The sequence below is a fragment of the Hoplias malabaricus genome, chromosome 8 (genome assembly GCF_029633855.1).
Source record: "Hoplias malabaricus isolate fHopMal1 chromosome 8, fHopMal1.hap1, whole genome shotgun sequence".
NCBI classification, from domain to species: Eukaryota; Metazoa; Chordata; class Actinopteri; order Characiformes; family Erythrinidae; genus Hoplias; species Hoplias malabaricus.
The window spans coordinates 17,648,455-17,665,760 of NC_089807.1; the positions used below are offsets into that span (position 1 = coordinate 17,648,455).

General features: G+C 39.1%; 2 protein-coding genes across 2 annotated transcripts; both read left to right on the forward strand.

Moving 5' to 3' along the window:
* Positions 1-1,927: 1,927 nt before the first annotated feature.
* Positions 1,928-7,689, forward strand: si:ch211-198a12.6 (uncharacterized protein LOC563253 homolog). Its single transcript, XM_066679843.1, has 2 exons — positions 1,928-2,092; positions 3,867-7,689. The coding sequence occupies exon 2, from the start codon at positions 3,995-3,997 to the stop codon at positions 5,570-5,572; it is 1,578 nt and encodes a 525-aa protein (XP_066535940.1). The 5' UTR covers positions 1,928-2,092; positions 3,867-3,994; the 3' UTR covers positions 5,573-7,689.
* A 3,281-nt stretch (positions 7,690-10,970) lies between these two features.
* On the forward strand, positions 10,971-16,946 carry LOC136705841 (tripartite motif-containing protein 16-like). The gene is made up of 6 exons (XM_066679638.1): positions 10,971-11,587; positions 12,475-12,570; positions 12,691-12,924; positions 13,669-13,828; positions 13,923-13,982; positions 15,039-16,946. The coding sequence occupies exons 1-6, from the start codon at positions 11,168-11,170 to the stop codon at positions 15,560-15,562; spliced, it is 1,494 nt and encodes a 497-aa protein (XP_066535735.1). The 5' UTR covers positions 10,971-11,167; the 3' UTR covers positions 15,563-16,946.
* The last annotated feature ends 360 nt before the right edge of the window (positions 16,947-17,306 follow it).

The window sequence follows — 17,306 nt, forward strand, 5'->3', positions numbered from 1 at the left end:
TAGAAAGGTGATTGCCAGTCTCAAATTTCAAATGGAGCAGGTAGACAAAACAAAAAATAACTTCCTTTGTTCCTGAATAACCTACATGTGAAAAGGTAAGTCAAAAACAGCTAAAACCTAAATGTAGTTGTTACACAGATGAGTTTGACTAGTAATAAATGTTAAATATCTTGTAAATATTAAGCTTTAGCTCTCAAACGTATGCACCTGTATTACCACACATTCTTCTCTTCCTTTGTCTGAACGTGCTCTGCGCTGATACGGGCTGAAGCTGCTCTCTTACGGCTCCTGGTGGAAAAACATGAGCCGCCATTAAGAGAAACAGGCTGTTTCTCTGTTGGAGGAAAACAGTGCAATTCATCCAGTGCAATTCATCAAGACCTGCATTTGAATAGCGAGACTCCGCCGAATTGTTGAATGGGTTTTCATTTCCTTTTTGTCTGTCTTGATTTTACCTGATAGCCATGTTTATACACAACGTTGCTTACAGGCTTAGTAAGATTAACAGAAACCAGGCAAAGTAAAGTTAGAAACTCTAGATGCACTGAAAGACACTAAATACACTGACCGATCAATCGATTAGGAACATCTTTCTACACTCATTGTCCATATTATCAGCTCCACTGTGATAGCCATGGTAAGAAGAAGAAGAAAAAAATATATATATATACACCATTCACCATTGAAGAACAGGGTGAAATAGAGGCACAGCAAAGCAGGTGGTATATATATATATATATGTATCCACCTGCTTCACTGTGACTCTATTTCATCCTGTTCTTCAATGGTAAAGACAACCACAGAGTAGGCATGATGTAGTGGTGAAACCTTATTTGTGCTGCAGTGGCATTGGTGTGATGGTGTGTTAATATGTGTTGCACTGGTATGAGTGGATCAGACACAGCGGTTCTGCTGAGATTTTTTAACCGTGTCCATGCACTGTCCTCTAGACACACATCTACCTCAGTAGCTCAACAGTTTGTTTTGATCGTCCTCTACGTCCCCATCATCAGTGGGCACAGGACGCTGTTGGTTGGATCATTTTTGTTGGCGTGCACTTAGTCCAGCACTGACACTGAAGGCTTTAAAAACTCAGTCAGCCCTGCTCTGTTTGATCCACTCATACCAGCACAATAACACCACCAGTTCACCAGTGTCACTGCAGTATTGAGAATAGTCCACCTCACAAATCATACCTGCTCTGTGGTGGTCCTACTGAGGTCCATTGAAGAGCAGGGTGAAATAAGGACAAGAATGTATGCAGAAAAAAAAAGCCAAATGGACGGCTATTGTAGAACTACAAAATGCTCCTGTATGGTCAGTGGAACTGACAAAATGGACAATGAGTGGTCCTAATCCAGTGATCGTTCAGTGTAAAGCATTCAACATTCAATTCACATGAACCTGTTTTACATTTCAAGTGAGCCATTGAATTATCTACACATTGTGTGGGAACTAGGAAAGAACTGGAGTTTTAGCCTTAATCTGACCACACTGACAATCAGGTGTTACACTATCATGCCAAGGGGCTGGGAGTCAGCTCATTAATATTTGACTAAGATTTCACAGAGACACCATGTTTTACAAACAAGATAATGAGTCGTGGCATTTCCTGGAGCCATTTGGACAGTTGTGAAAATACAGTAATTCTCAGGTAGCCAGAAATGTTACAGCTGAGGATTTTCCCATATAAAAGTTCCACAGTTTTTTGCTCTATTAGACTGTCTTGGCTTAGGCTATCTGGCTAAATTAAATACTCATGCAAAGTGAATACCCCCATATTGGAATCAGGCTTTGTTTTGTTTTGTGCTTTACTGGTCGTGTTCATGCGCCGAGGCGGTAGATGGCAGCCGTGCGTTCGTTTTGTTGAAGACTTTTCCTTTTGCTCATGCGCTTAAACACACTTGGCGCCAGAAGCTCAGAGGCGCCAGCGCGTACACACTCGGAAAAAGGGAGAGAAAGAGAGAGAGACGGAGAGCAGACCGCAGCAGAGCAGACGCAAGCGCAGCATCCCGAGGCCGTGGGTTTGTGTAATCCCCGCGAAACAACGGTCCTTGTGGTGCGCTCTGGAGATCGCCCCAAGGACGAACAGGTCGGCTACAGTGATTTTTTTGTGTGTGTTCAAACCGCGGAGGGATGGATTACGTGATTAATCCACCGTTTCAGATTTCAATTTACGGTCTAGCCTTTTTGGCTAGCTAGCGTGCTATAAGGATAACGCTATTTTAAGATAAGCGTCCCGTTCCATTATACTTTTATTCGTTTTGATTCAATACAACTTATTTATTTCGACATCTGCTGTAAATTGGCGTTTGATCACAGTTTCGTTCGTGTGGCAGCAGTAAAACCTGAGCACGTCACTAAGCTCTTGTTGTGTAGCAATGGCGGTGGGCAGCTCGTAGCTTAGCGAGGTTCCCTTTAGCTCGACAGCAGGCCATGTTGTTTCACACAGCTAAGAACCCGCTAAAAGAAACCACGTCGTTAGCTAGCGGTACCCGCACCGCTAGTAGCGCCATCTACTATTTTTTTCGGTTTTACAAGTAATTATTTCTGTCTTAAGGTTTCAATTTTGACCGTTGCTGCGGATGAAGCAGCGCACGGCCGGTTATGTAAGATGGGGGCCGCCTTTCCCGGGCTTTTCGCTCAGCGCTCAGCCAAGGTTAGCCATTTTGGTAGCCATACCTTTTCAGCCTAAACGCTACACTCGTTACTAATTTTTATATAAACACTGGGTATAGTTCGGTTACGTAGCGAATATCTCCGCTCTCCGTGTACTGCGCGATGCCCGTGGGGTGATTTCGCCCGCGGCGCCGCGGTGTGTATTCGCCTAACTGCGTGGCTACATGCCTCAGAAGGGCGGAAGCTAGCGGCGGCCATTTTAGAGCTAGTTAGCTGTTCCTGCCTCAATCGCACAAGATGCCCACCGCTAAAGGCGGCGTTGTTCTGCCACCAGGCTGAGTAAGCGTCCATGAGATGGACGCTCATTCAGCTTATACCGGACTAGTTAACAAGAATTAAATCATAAATTAGTCATAAATTAACATGTAATGGTACTGTGCATCTATTGCACTAGCCAAATTGCTAGTTAGCCAGCTAGTTAGCTGATATTGTATGCTTCATGAAGCTAACTAGCAAGCTATTTAGCCAGCTAACTTAGCCAACAACAGAACGGCAGTGTTTACAATCACTATATAGTAAGATATTGTAGGTTCTGAAGTCATATCATTTAGACAACTTATGTGCTACAACCATCAAACCCTTGCTGGATATTGGATAATATTTTACACATTTTGCATTCACTGAGTAATGTGTAAACTTTTTCACAGGTATACCTAGCCATAAATTTACTGACCATTGGCTAACACTAGCCAGATTTTAGCAATACAGAAATTTGCTAACTAGCTTAATGGCAATAGCCAGATAGGCGTATCTGTGACAAGCACTATAGATGTGGCAAGTCGGTGCTATATATATATATATATATATATATATATATATATATATATATATATATATATATATATATATATATATAGATAGATAGATAGATAGATAGATATGTATATATATATATATATATAGATAGATATGTGTGTGTTGTCTCTGTCAGCAGTACCTTTTGGTACTTTTCATTTTCTTTACACATCTTGTGAATAGTTAAGTTGTTAGCCTATTGGTCAAGAAGTATGCTAAAATTTAGAGTTTTGCATGTACAACAACATTAAGCCTCCGTTTGTACTGACATTAAGAAAGTGGTGTAAAATCTTATCAGTCTGTTTAGGCTTAGTGAGGTATTAAATTTGACAATGTGATTGTCATGTTTGCTGTGACGTATGATCTTATTTGTAAATTGTTGTCTTCAACAGGCAAGAAAACTCCTGACTCAGGCTAAAAGCCTCAAACATCTTTTATTTTGTGTTAGCGGTGCTCTCTGAGCAACGCTAAACTTCACCCAACCTTAAAAACGGAAGTCGTCAGGCTGGAGTGCGTCCTGATGGCGGAGTCAGAGACTGAGTGTGACACGCCGGGCCTTGACACACTCGGGTCTGAGTGTGTTATAGCACACCAAGTTGGTGACTTGCATTATGCAGCAGAGACGGAAATCATGACTCAAGAGGACAAGAGACTTGATCTGGAAGCCATTCATGGAGATCTGGGGGCTGTTACCTGTGTTGATGCAGTGACGGAGACGGATCATGACTATACAAAATCTGACATACATCATGACCCACACTATTTTGGTGGGGCAGACATGAAGGGCAATGAGGCCCTGCTTGGTGAAGTGTTGTTGAAGGCAGAGATGGGTGGAGCTGGTGCAGAGCATGTGATTAAAGTAGAATCAGACCATGGAGGAGAGCTTACAGTGGAATCAGAGAATGGTGTTATCATTCATGAAGCTCACGGCCTACAATGCAATGAGTGTGGAGAGATATTCGGGAGCATGAGTGATCTGCACCAACACTTTGAAATACATAAAGCAACAAACCCTTACATCTGTGTTCACTGTGGGGAGAGCTTTGCTATAGAAGCTAGTCTGAGAGGGCATATGAAGATCCATATGAAAGAGAAAAGCTATGTTCCCACTGGTGTGGATTTGGTTGGTAAAGGAGTCATTGATGCATTCAACCTGAAACCTCACCAGATGATGCACTCTCCTGAAAAGCCACACAGGTGCTCTGAATGTGGTAAAAGCTTTGCTGCAGCCATCACTCTCAGAGAGCATATGAAAATGCATTCCGATGACAAGCCCTACAAATGCAGCCAGTGTAGAAAGAGCTTTGTTCGCAGACGTCATCTAAAGAAACATCAGGAGCTGCATGCTCAGGAGAAGCCATTTACTTGCCCACAGTGTGGTAAAGGCTTTGCAACTTCGTCTAATTTGAAACAGCATCAGAAGACTCATTCCGGTGACAAGCCACATAGATGTGGCCAGTGTGGCAAATGTTTTGCTGCAGCAGCCACTTTGAGAGAACATCAGCGAATTCACTCTGGTGAGAAGCCCTACAAGTGCAACCAGTGCAGGAAGAGCTTTGTGAGGAAACGCCACCTGAAGAAGCACCAGCTTGTTCACCAGGGTGGTAAACCCTACCGATGCTCTCAGTGTGACAAAGGTTTTAATCACTCTTCATCTCTGTCAAGACATCACAAGGTCCATCTAGAAGCCAAAATGTACCCCCAGCCAGACAAGGAGTTCCCCTTTGATACTCCTATGAAGAGAGGAATGCACACTGGTGAAAAGCCATACAGCTGCAACCACTGTGAGAAGAGCTTCAATCATTCATCATCACTGTCTAGGCACCAGAGAACTCATTCTGATGGGAAAACATACACCTGTGCCCACTGTGGCAAGAGGTTTAATCATTCCTCTTCTCTTGCAAGGCACCAGCGTGTTCATTTGGATGAGAAGTCCTCTTATAGTGCTATTCCATCAGGAAAAGGATTCCCTCATACTACCATCTTGAAACAAAGAATTCTGCAGAGTGAGAAACCATACAGGTGTTCTCAGTGTGGCAAAGGTTTCAATCATTCTTCTTCTCTGTCCAGGCATCACAGAAGTCATATTGATCAGTGAGCTTGCAACAAAAGTTTTGGAAGTATTTTACAATATGCCCCAGCTTAGTTTCAGGCTATGTGAATTTGTCTTCAGAACATATAAAATGTAAGGAAATGTAAAATTTAATATGGACCAGGAACCAGAAATTCTTGATTATATGTTGAAATGAAGGTTTTGGTTAAGTACTTCACCTTTTAAGAGCAATGTACTTCAATAAGCAGAATGATTGACATTTGAGCTAATAGTGATCTGCCAAATCTGCATACAGAGCTTGCTGTTTTTAATTTGACTCCTATATGATAATGTAGACAAATGTGTAGCAATTTTCTGCTCGGTGACTTGGGCCAGTTATGTTTTTAACAGCACACTTGCCGTTAGTGGGTAGTTGGCAAAATTGTCAAGTGCATCGTAGGATGTACTTTTGTTCGACTCTGTGGGTTTTAGACATAATTGGTGACCAAGTAAAGCAGATTTTGACTCCCCCAGTCACTCCCCAAACTTTGTATCTTTACCAATACCATCTTTATGGGCTGTTCAGAAGCTGATATCATTTGTAAATAATGTTGATTTCTTTTTTTTTTAAATATATATATGTACATGTGTATAGGTGAGTAGTGTGCAGTTCTAAATATTAAGTTTTTTTTTTTTTTTTTCCTTTTCTGCTGCATTGTTCACGTAAATTCAAAAATAAGAAGCAAGGAATTTCGTAGGCCCTTTTGAGTGTTGGGTAAATGGAGAAATTGTTCTGCCTTTCAATCTTCCACTTGGCTGACTTACTGACTGATTTGAACACCTAAATTGGGAGTATAGAAATCAATTTGTAGTCTAAAATGGTGTAATTTGGTCTAAAGTTCTAAGCATTTTTTTCCTCTTCTTTGGGTACTCCACCTTGATAGTAATAAGTAAATTGTGCATATTTACATCAATTCCTTGCCACAGCTATAAAACTAATTGTCATCTATATATATAGCTTATAGTTAACTTGTATTCTGGACACATGCAGCAAAATATTGAAAGTTAGTGTAATAGATTGTATACTTATCCATACAAATAAAATTATATAGCTCGCTCTTGATTCAGTTTATCAAAACTCCGTAAATATGCGCTTTCTACTTACAGTTCTGTGTATGGAAAGTCTCTTTTACAAATGGATGTATTTTTTTAAAATGGTTTGGGTAATCTGAAAGGGACATGAAAGGAACACTTTTTATGGGAGTGAACATTGTTGAATTGTTTTCCTTTTTATTATTTTGTTTTTTCATTTGACAAACAGTTGTGCTTAAACACATAGCATAGGCTTATTCATTGTGTTAGATAGGTGCCTTAATGCATGCTGTGTAGAAATGTATGTTGAGCTGTAATAGGAAAAAGGAAAAAGAAAAAAAAAATTGGCTTCTACTCCCTTTTGTTCCTTTACATACTAACCAACATATTTTACTTTGACTTCAGGTAACTTGTTTTGCCTCTCTGTATATGAACATATGTTTACACTGTTACTGCTGTCTTTTAATTTCCCTGCCCGCTGGCCTCATTGTAGAATAACTAAAGGTTTAAAATGAGAAGTTACACAATGCCATTGATTCATAATTTGATCACAATCTTAAGTGGTCAGATCTTTTTCCATGTCTCTTCCCCATCTTGGAGTGGCACACATGGATAAATAAAGGTTCTTGACTATCTGTTTACCTGATTCTTGGTTGAGTTAAAGTAATGTTGATCTGTTTTTGAAACATTCCATGATGTGGGTTTCTTTAACATGTTTGGAATTATAATCTGTGGTGTGAATATTTGTCATTTTTGTTTCAGTTGAAATTAGATAGTTCAGTTTTAAGTTCAGAAAACCTGCAGCTTTTATTACAGTCATTATGAACACCTGAGTTTTGTAGTGGATGAATTTAACCTAATAACAGCAGATAATGAACAGTCAAAAGCACCAAATAATTTGGCGTAGTATACAGTCAAAAGACTAGGTCATAAAACTCCAGGCTGCTTTGGTCCTGCGTTGCGTTCTGAATTTGCCGCTGTGTGGCGCTGTGTTCTCCATGCTGACTGGATGTGTGAAACATTGCCCGAGCTGTTATGTACCGCTGTGGCAGTGCTTTGAATTACATGAGTATGAAGCTATGTACTTTAATAAAAGACTTCTGTTTTAACGTGGTTTAAAATATAGCAGATCACAGTCGGTTTATCCTGAAGGATATGTTTACCACGTGGTATATTTGATATATATGTATATATAAATTCAATGAAGTGTTTTATGGACAGGTGAGTTTTGCATTTCAATAACGTAAATCAGCGAGCATGTTTATGAATGCACATTTTACTACACTCAACATTTTCATGTTAGCCTTTGAAAAGATTCACATAGTAAAATGTTTACAGCGTAAGGTGATGTCACTTGGAAATGTATAACAGATTGTCTTTTTCCAGGACATTTTATTAAGGATATTATTGACTCAGTATCTGCTATGGACACCTGCTCATCCATCAGTTCTTTCAAAGAGATTACGAAAAGGTAATTGCAGTAGTAAGATCTAATTCTCCTAGGATTTTTCTTGATGTTAAAATATTTTTAAACATTTGGTGATGGTCACAATCATATCAAGGCTAAGAATTTATCCCAAATACACTCCAGCTCAGTCCTAAACTATATATATATATAAACTCTCTCTTCCTAAAACAAAATTAACTGCAGGATTAGTAGATTAAAGACAACTAAATGAATGCCACTCCTCACACACAATTTGCGTTTCATATATAAGTGAAAGCTGCTCAATTAGAATATTTACATAGTGTACGAACAACGAGAATTTTCTTCTGTTGCGTTTGTGATCTACTCCATTGAAAAATGAGTCTTAGGTGTAGGATGAACTTGTGGAAAATCTGGAAAATGGGATGTCATCCAGGTGCAGAATTGTAAATTAGGTAAAGTCATCGCCTCTTAATAGCTGTAAGTGCATCATGGAAAGTTGAATCACAGTGTTTGTGTCCTTAACTTTAAGTGATGGATCTTGATGGTGATTTGATTTTGAGGTGGCCCAGTCTTAGGAATGCCATCTCAAATTCTCTCTGGGTTAAAATGTAAAAAAAATGTTTGGGGTTCATCAGAAACATATTCTGGATTGTTCTCTCACACAAAAAAGATGAGAAATAGATGTGCCCACCCCACAGATTTAATGACTTAGTAACATATTTTTATGAAACACAACTGGAGAGAGTTTAAAATAAATTCACATCAGATATCGTCTTGGCTGAGCTTTGAAAAAATTATTACAATTTGAAATAAAAATGTTTATAAATTAAAAAAGTAATTCTACATTTGTGCCTACAATATAGGTATTTAAAAGAAAACATTTATTCATTTATTATCTGTAACCCTTATCCAGTTCAGGGTCACGGTGGGTCCAGAGCCTACCTGGAATCATTGGGCACAAGACAGGAATACACCCTGGAATGTGCCAGTCCTTCACAGGGCAACACAGACACTCGCACCTACGGACACATTTGTGTCACCAATTCACCTACCAACATGTGTTTTTGGGCTGTGGGAGGAAACCCACGAGGACACTGGGAGAACACACCAACTCCTCACAGTCAGTCACCCGGAGCAGGAATCGAACCCACAGCCTCCAGGTCCCTGGAGCTGTGTGACTGCGACACTACCTGCTGCACCACTGTGCCGCCTTTAAAAGAAAACAGGCAGTGAAAATTATGAATGAGATGCAAATATTTTTTAAGGTCATTGTCTTTCTGCTGGCCATATAATAAGAATTTATGTGTTTTGTGGAAGATATATCATAGCGATCTAAAAACAAACAAAGAACTTACCCGTAACATTGTAACTTGGATGGAAATGGGAGATTTAAGGAGACTTTATTTCAAGTCAGTGTAAAGAACACTTGTTTTCCAGTGTGGTAGACGTGATAACAATATGTGGGCAACAAAGGGCCTTGGTAGATCTAAGAATGACTAATCTACAGATGGTAGTTCTAGCTTAAGAAACTCTGGATGGTGTGGACTAAGAGAGCAACAAAACATTTGTTTGGATGTAGCTTAATATGGTAGTTTATTGTCCAGTTCTACTGCCTTTGTTTACAGGGAAGATTTCAAAATTGGAAGTTGAATTACTTTGAGAAAATTGGAGATTACTTTGAGGTTTTTATCATGTCAAACACCTGGAACTTTTGTGTAACTCACTCACTCATGGTTAGGAATTGATATACGAGTGCTATTTCTCACATTCACGTTTATATTTAACGACAGCTTCACAAGGGGGTATTATTAAGCCTCACATGAATGACCATATGTCCTTGTTTTCTTCAAGGAAACACTAAAAATAAAGGTTGCTGGGAAATACAGTTCTAGTAAAAACTTTAACTGGAAAACATTGAACTTTATCCATTTCATTATGTTTCTGTGTATGCCTTATATATGTATACACATTAGTTTAACTGTGTAGTTAGGAAGAAATGTCAGACCTGTCCTCTGATGTTCAGTTTTTTGCATGTCACTGGTCTTGTTCCAAGTTAATGAAATATCATTAATTCATTGTAACTGCTTATCCAGTTCAGAGTTGCGGTGGGTCTGAAGCCTATATCACTGGGCACAAGACGGGAACACACCCTGGAGGGGGCACCTGTCCTTTGCAGAGTAACACACACTCACACCTATGGACACTGTTGAGTAGCCAATCCACCTACCAACACGTGTTAATGGGCTGTGGGAGCAAAGTCATACCAACACGGGAGAACACACAAAACCCTCACGTGGTGCTTGAACAAAGAACTTCAGGACCCTGGAGCTGTGTGACAGCGACGCTAACTTAAACACCACCTTGCTGCCCTTTTATATAACATTGTGAGCGTTAATCTTATATTTGTCTGCCTTTTATGTGATTGGTGTCGTATTACTCTATATAGTTAGTAGATTTCATAGTAAATGGGTTAGGAAAAAATGCATCAAGATATGCTACATTATATCAATCCTATTATAGGGTTTAATAGGGATGTCTGATATTTTTATTATTAATGCTTCTCAATGAATATAAGGACTATTAATCTATATCTTAAGATCACCAGATTATTTTTAAAAATACCAAAGACACAGACATATTTATATATCATTTTACCACAGAAAGTGGGCTAAAAGTAATTTTAGTAATAACCTCTCACATTGAATACATTAAATTAATTAATACAGCAATAAGCAACCTTATTCAGTATTTCTTCCACAGGAAATTGTTCCCTGTAATTTGTAGAGATCTTGTATGTCTTGACATTTCTTCAGTTCCCAGTTTGGCTGCATTTTGAAGATGAAAAAAAAAACGTTTGGTCAGTAGGAGTTGCACAGTTTCAGAATGTTTTTACAACTGTGGTATGTTTTTCTAAACTTTCAAACTCCACCCCCTTAGTTGTGCCTGAAACACCTTTCATCATCTGCCACACCTCTGCAGTGTTTTCCCCTAACAAGGCATACAGGTTTATTCTAGAACTGGTTCATTGCTTACATTCCCCCATAAAAAGCTTGTGACACAACAAGTTTCATTGAAACCAAAGAACAGGCACCAAGCTTAGCTGTGGATTTACTCTGTGGAGTTCTCTTACAGAGTACAGAATGTCTCGCCGAAGTATTACGGCTGACCAGGGCCGCTATGGGACACTGGAGAAGTCCAAGAAGACTGATTCCTACAACAGATACAGCAGCCCCAGGCCCAGCAGCAGTCAGGATGCTCAACGAGTTGTACTTTGTGACTTTTGCCTGGCCAAGAAGAATAAGGCTGTTAAGTCCTGTTTGACATGTCTGACATCTTTCTGTGAGACCCACCTGCAGTCCCACTATGAGTACCCAGCACTGATGAAGCACAAACTGGTCACAGCGACTGGACAACTGAGGGAAAAGATCTGTGCTGAGCATGACAAACTGCTGGAGGTCTTCTGCCGCTCCGACCAGACGTGTGTCTGTGTTATGTGTATCATGGAAGAACACAAGAAACATGACATTGTCTCGGCTGCAGCAGAGAGAACAGAGAAGCAGGTGAGCGAAGTGTTTATCATGCTTTTACCCTACTTTTCTTTACCAGAAGATTCTTCAAATTCTTGTGAAGTCTAGGGACATTGGCCAGCATTGTGTTTGTGTGATGGAATCCATTCAATTGAACTTTGAATCGTTCATTTGAACTGCCAGACTCCCAGTGATTGCATTCATTTATTTTGTACTAATATGCTGTGAATGTAGTGCCTAAATGAACCAGTATATTCTCCAGAGTGAGTCCTACATAGAGGTTATGAATTGGGAAATGAAATGTTGATAAAACCTGTGAAAATCTTGTAGATGATTTAAATTAATCAAAAGTCACCAAACAAAAAAAAACCCCACATGATGTGTACATAACAACCCAGCCATTATCATTTTAATTAATCATTTAAAAACAGGCATTCAAGAGTAATATTATAGGTCTTGCCTAAGAACTCTATTTATATACACCTTGTGAAATGTTTTTTTTTAAATCACTTACTCACTTACTTAGGAACTGCACTATAAAGAGTGTTCTTTCTCAAGTATCTCTGAGGTTTTGGGGCTATGCCACAAGGGCGTCCCCATGTGCTTCAGATAAATAACACTTTGAGTCCTTGTCATAGCATGGCAGCTTTGCTGAGATCACTGGTATTACCCGCTATGCTTTAGGAATAATAGACAGCAACCAAAAAAACATACGTCCACAATTTCCATCCCTGGCTTAAGTCAAGTGATTGATTATTTAATCATTTTTCGTTTAATTGTTTTTTCTTTCTTTTTCTATATTTTTAACAACAGCACATTGCTTATAAGCTCCCATTACCTTTTAGCTATCTAGCTTTAAACTGCAGTTAATTGTGATCTGAAATATTGTTTTAAGCATTTGAAATATTCCACTCCTGCAGAAACAGCTTGGTGCTAAGCTGATGGCCTCTCAGCAGAAGATAGAGGAGAGAGTGAAGAAGTGGCAGGATCTGAGGCAGGCAACAGAGTCTTTAAAGGTGGGCTTTTTATAGACTGAGATGCCCTGTACCTATTGTTTTCTTTCTCTCTGCCATATTGTGTCTAGAGTTTATGAACTCAGTAGATCTTCTAAATACTTCACTGTGGGTTTCTGGCAGAACTCGTCTCAGAATGTGCTGGATGAGAATGAGAGGATCTTTACAGAGCTTATACGAGCGCTGGAGAGGAGATACATGGATGTGAAGGAGTCAGTCCGAACTCAAGAGACGGTGCTGATGACTCAAGCTGAGCGACACCTGGGCCGAATGGAAGAAGAGATCACACTACTGAAGAAGAAACACAATGACCTGGAGAAACTTTCCAACTCTGATGATCACATCCATTTCTTACAGGTAGAAAGCAGAGATCATCAAAACATTTCACTGTAACTATCTTTCAATGATAATGTTTTTGTATGAAATGTATTAAAAAAGAATGCGATGAAGAAGATAATGAGAATCATAAATATGATTTTACAGGAAAAACTGTATAACCAATTGTAGGTGGACACCTGGTCTTTCAAAATTTCTTTTGAAATGAAGGGTCATAAAAGTTAGTTAGTTAGTTTGTCCTGTTTTGCTGAAGTAAGTGTTTCTAATCTTCTTGGAAGACTAGAGGTTATAAAGTTTTTTAAGTATGTTCTTGCATTCAGCCCCAAAAAACTTTAGTGATAACAGATACATCTTTTGTGGGTGCAAATCATTTCCCATTCTTTTGACACTGCTTTTCTGTGGAAATGATAAAAGCTGGTAGCATATTGTTGAAGGTCTGTGACATATATCGGTGCACCTTAATTTAAGAATAATCACTCATTTCGAGAAGAGCCTACACACTTTTAGACATATAGTATAGTTAATGGTAACCTAGTGACTGAAATGCGTTGTGCTGTGGTGCAGGTCCCAAAGCCCAGATAAATATGGAAGATTGTGTCAGGAAGGGCATCCGGCATAAAACTGTGCCAAATCGATAATGCGGATCGAACGATCCACTGTGGCGGCCCCTGACGGGAACAGCCGAAGGAAGAATAAGAAGTGTAGTTAATGGTAAATACAGTACCATTAAATGCTATTTCTAATCCATCTCTGTTCTGACCACAGAGCTGGCAGTCACTCTCTGCACCCTCAGGGTATGAAGACTTGTCCAAAGTGGCTCTAGCCCATCAGCATTCTTTTGATAAAGCAAAGAAAGCAATCTCAGAGCTTAAAGTGCAGTTAGAGGATGTAAGTAAGGAGGAACTGAACAAGATTTCATCTGCAGGTGGGTGAAATAAGACATTTCTGTAAATGTCTGTTGTTATCAGTGGACTCGGCTTATTCCATTTACTGTTTTTGTGACTATCCATCCTTCACAGTAAGAGAAGTTCAGATTCTGCACATTCTGGAACCCAAAACAAGGGAAGATTTTTTACAATGTAAGTAGACTTTTTTTTTCAACCCATCACAGTTAAAAATAACGTATTAAAACTTATTGCTTCTTTAAACACCCCAGTTACCAAAGATTACAAACCTCAAATTATGATAACTACACATTGTAATAAAGGTAAATATGCGTGAAGCTGTAGTTCCAGTTTTCAGAACTGGTTTGCAGGCAAAAGCTTTCGTTCCAGTGGTAGATCTGAATGCAATATAACCGTCAGGATATAAAAGAAGTGAAAATATAGCTTACCTGAGCATGAGCAAAATTCAATAATAACACAAAGGCATCACTGTAGCCTCAGATAGATCTTAGCCATGTAAATTCTGTTTACAGGCTGATTCATGTTAACTGCCATTAGTCCATTTTACTACACATTCATCTGCTTACCTACAGTTAATTTGAAACTATTTGAAAAATGAAAGTGAAATGTTGTGGTATTGTGACATGTCCAGGCAGTAACAATTCAGGTTCAGCTAGAATTCATGTTCACTTACTTTTCATATCATATTACATTAAATTAAACTGTGAAACTATTATTTTTTCTTTTCTTGCCCTGAAATGAACATCTGTTTCAGCAAAGGGTACACCTAAAATGACCACATTCAAGCATTCATCCATCCATCCATCCATTATCTGTAACCGCTTATCCAATTTAGGGTCACGGTGGGTCCAGAGCCTACCTGGAATCATTGGGCGCAAGGCGGGAATACACCCTGGAGGGGACGCCAGTCCTTCACAGGGCAACACAGACACACACACATTCACTCACACCTACGGACACTTTCGAGTCGCCAATCCACCTGCAACGTGTGTTTTTGGACTGTGGGAGGAAACCGGAGCAACCGGAGGAAACCCTCGCGGACACGGGGAGAATACACCAACTCCTCACAGACAGTCACCCAGAGCGAGAATCGAACCCACAACCTCCAGGTCCCTGGAGCTGTGTGACTGCGACACTTCAAGCATTCAACCTCTTCTATACAAGGATTACATATATAAACTCATTTTACCTCAAATCCTGCACGCTTTTTATATCCTGTTCTGTATACAGATGCCTGTCACCTTTCTCTGGATCCCATGACAACTCACCCTAACCTAATCCTCTCTGAGGGGAATACAATGGTGCGGATGAGCAGTGACCCCAAGAACTACCCTGACCATCCCGATCGCTTTGACCACTGGCAGCAGGTCCTCTGCAGGGAGGGCTTGTCTGGAGGCCGTTACTACTGGGAGGTGAACTGGTCCGGTACTGAGATTGACATAGCTGTGACATACAAGGGTGTGAGCAGAAAAGGCAATGACAACGTCTGCAGCTTTGGCTGGAACGATAAATCCTGGAGTCTGTACTGCTCAGAGTCCAAATACTCCTTCATGCACAACAACAAAAGCACCATGGTAACAGTGCCCACTTCCTCCAAAATAGCAGTGTATTTGGACCACAAAGCTGGAACACTGGCATTTTATGGTGTCTCGGACACAATGACTCTTCTCCACAAGGTTAACACCTCATTCTCTCAGCCACTATACGCTGGATTTGGAGTTTGGGGATTTGGAACGACTGTAAAGATTCTGTAAATACCTTACAATGTGTATAGTCTTAAAATAGACATTCAGTAACAGCTCCTAACTTGGATGTATTGTATAATTTAAAAGTTATAAATGTTATAAGCAGTTCTTTACAGAATGGTTTTTTAAAAGGATTTTAGGGAACAGGCGTGGTTCTTCTAAAGCAGTGGTTCCGGAACATGGTCAAGGAAAACCCCCCTGTCCTGCACATTTTAACATGCCTTTTCTTACTTGATATTAAAGTCCGGGGGTGTACTCCACAACCAGTTTTGTAAACCTGTGCTCTAAGGAATTGCTTCATAGGACCCTATATTTTGTAGAATATACATGTGAAGTTTGATAAAATGTGAACATTTAATATGTCTTTAGTGTAAGGTTTCTCCATTTTTACAAGGTGGTAATTCAACTGAAAGGCTGACAAAAGGTGACAGTGACATTCTTGTACAGGGGTGAGGGACAGATGATGATGTAACAGCAGTCCACTAGGTGGCGAAATTCAATCTTTTGTTTCTAAATATTTTCATAAATAGTATAAAATAATTATACAAAGCAGTTGTCCCCAAAAGGAAGAGGGACTGGTCTAATGGTTACTTAATACTAAAAAGTTAACTAATGAATGAATTAACTACATTACTGGTTTTGTTTTGGAGTCACTCTATGAGCAGAACCTCTGTGAATCCAGCACTGGTTAGATTTTATTATAATTTTTTTAACTTACTGTTTTCTCATTCTTTTATGAGTGAAATCCGTGTATAAAAAAATGATTGCAGATTTGATACAAAAAGTGAATTTATATTTTAGTTTAAAAAAACACTGTCTACAAATTCCATTTATTTGTGTAGTTGATGCAACAATTCAAAATTAATTCTTACTACTCACACTCAGCCACCCCAATGAATGAGTGGTTTTACAAAATTATAAAATGATACTTTTCTAAATAGGGTCTATCCAGTGTAATTGAAAGGATGTTTTCATATAAAACACAATGTTTCAAACTTCCTTTAAGGGTCAAAATCAAAATAACTGTACATCTACTAAATATATGAATGATCACATTTCTTTATACTTGTGGACCAGATATGTAATTGGAAAAATAGATTTTGAATTATTCCAGGTAGGCTACAGTGACTCTGATCAAGATGAAATGGTTACAGAAAATGTATGAATGGTTTAATGACCAATGAATGAATAAATGAATGAAGTAATTAATTAATTAAATTGTATTCTACATATTACATAACTGGACAAAATGGCCAAACAGCCCTGCAAACAGACTGAAAACGCAGATTATTTTAAATTATAATTCCATGGCTATTCATAGCACTCAGATTAAATTTATTCACCTTAATACTGAGAATATTTTTGGATTTAGTGTCTAGAAAATTTGTTCATTTAGAGCTCTTGTTGTGAAGGAAACAAAAACATCAATCTAACATTTACACAAACAACATAATACTTAGGAACCCACATGACAGGCAAAAAAGAAACTGAGAGTTGAGAAACCAGACAAGTTGGTTCCTCAATAAAATAAAATGCAGCATAGTTTGCTGTTTTTAAAGTAAACTCTTTGCAAGCTGTTTTCAAATATACACAGGACACACAAACCTAACATGGTCTGAAAGCTCAGTAAACGTTTCTTCAAAACTGTTTACATTCAGCCTTGTCTTACAGTATCCTCTTTGTCCACATTGACATGGAATGTCATTTGGAATGACCTCCACAAGTGTGACCCTTGCAGCTTATGAAGACACAC

Bases quoted from the DNA above. Each gene is read 5' to 3' on its own strand.
- si:ch211-198a12.6 (XM_066679843.1), top strand. From the start codon at position 3,995: ATGGCGGAGTCAGAGACTGAGTGTGACACGCCGGGCCTTGACACACTC.
- LOC136705841 (XM_066679638.1), top strand. From the start codon at position 11,168: ATGTCTCGCCGAAGTATTACGGCTGACCAGGGCCGCTATGGGACACTG. The intron at 11,588-12,474 runs GTGAGCGAAGTG...CCACTCCTGCAG, and splicing joins CAGAGAGAACAGAGAAGCAG to AAACAGCTTGGTGCTAAGCT. The intron at 13,983-15,038 runs GTAAGTAGACTT...TTCTGTATACAG, and splicing joins AAGGGAAGATTTTTTACAAT to ATGCCTGTCACCTTTCTCTG.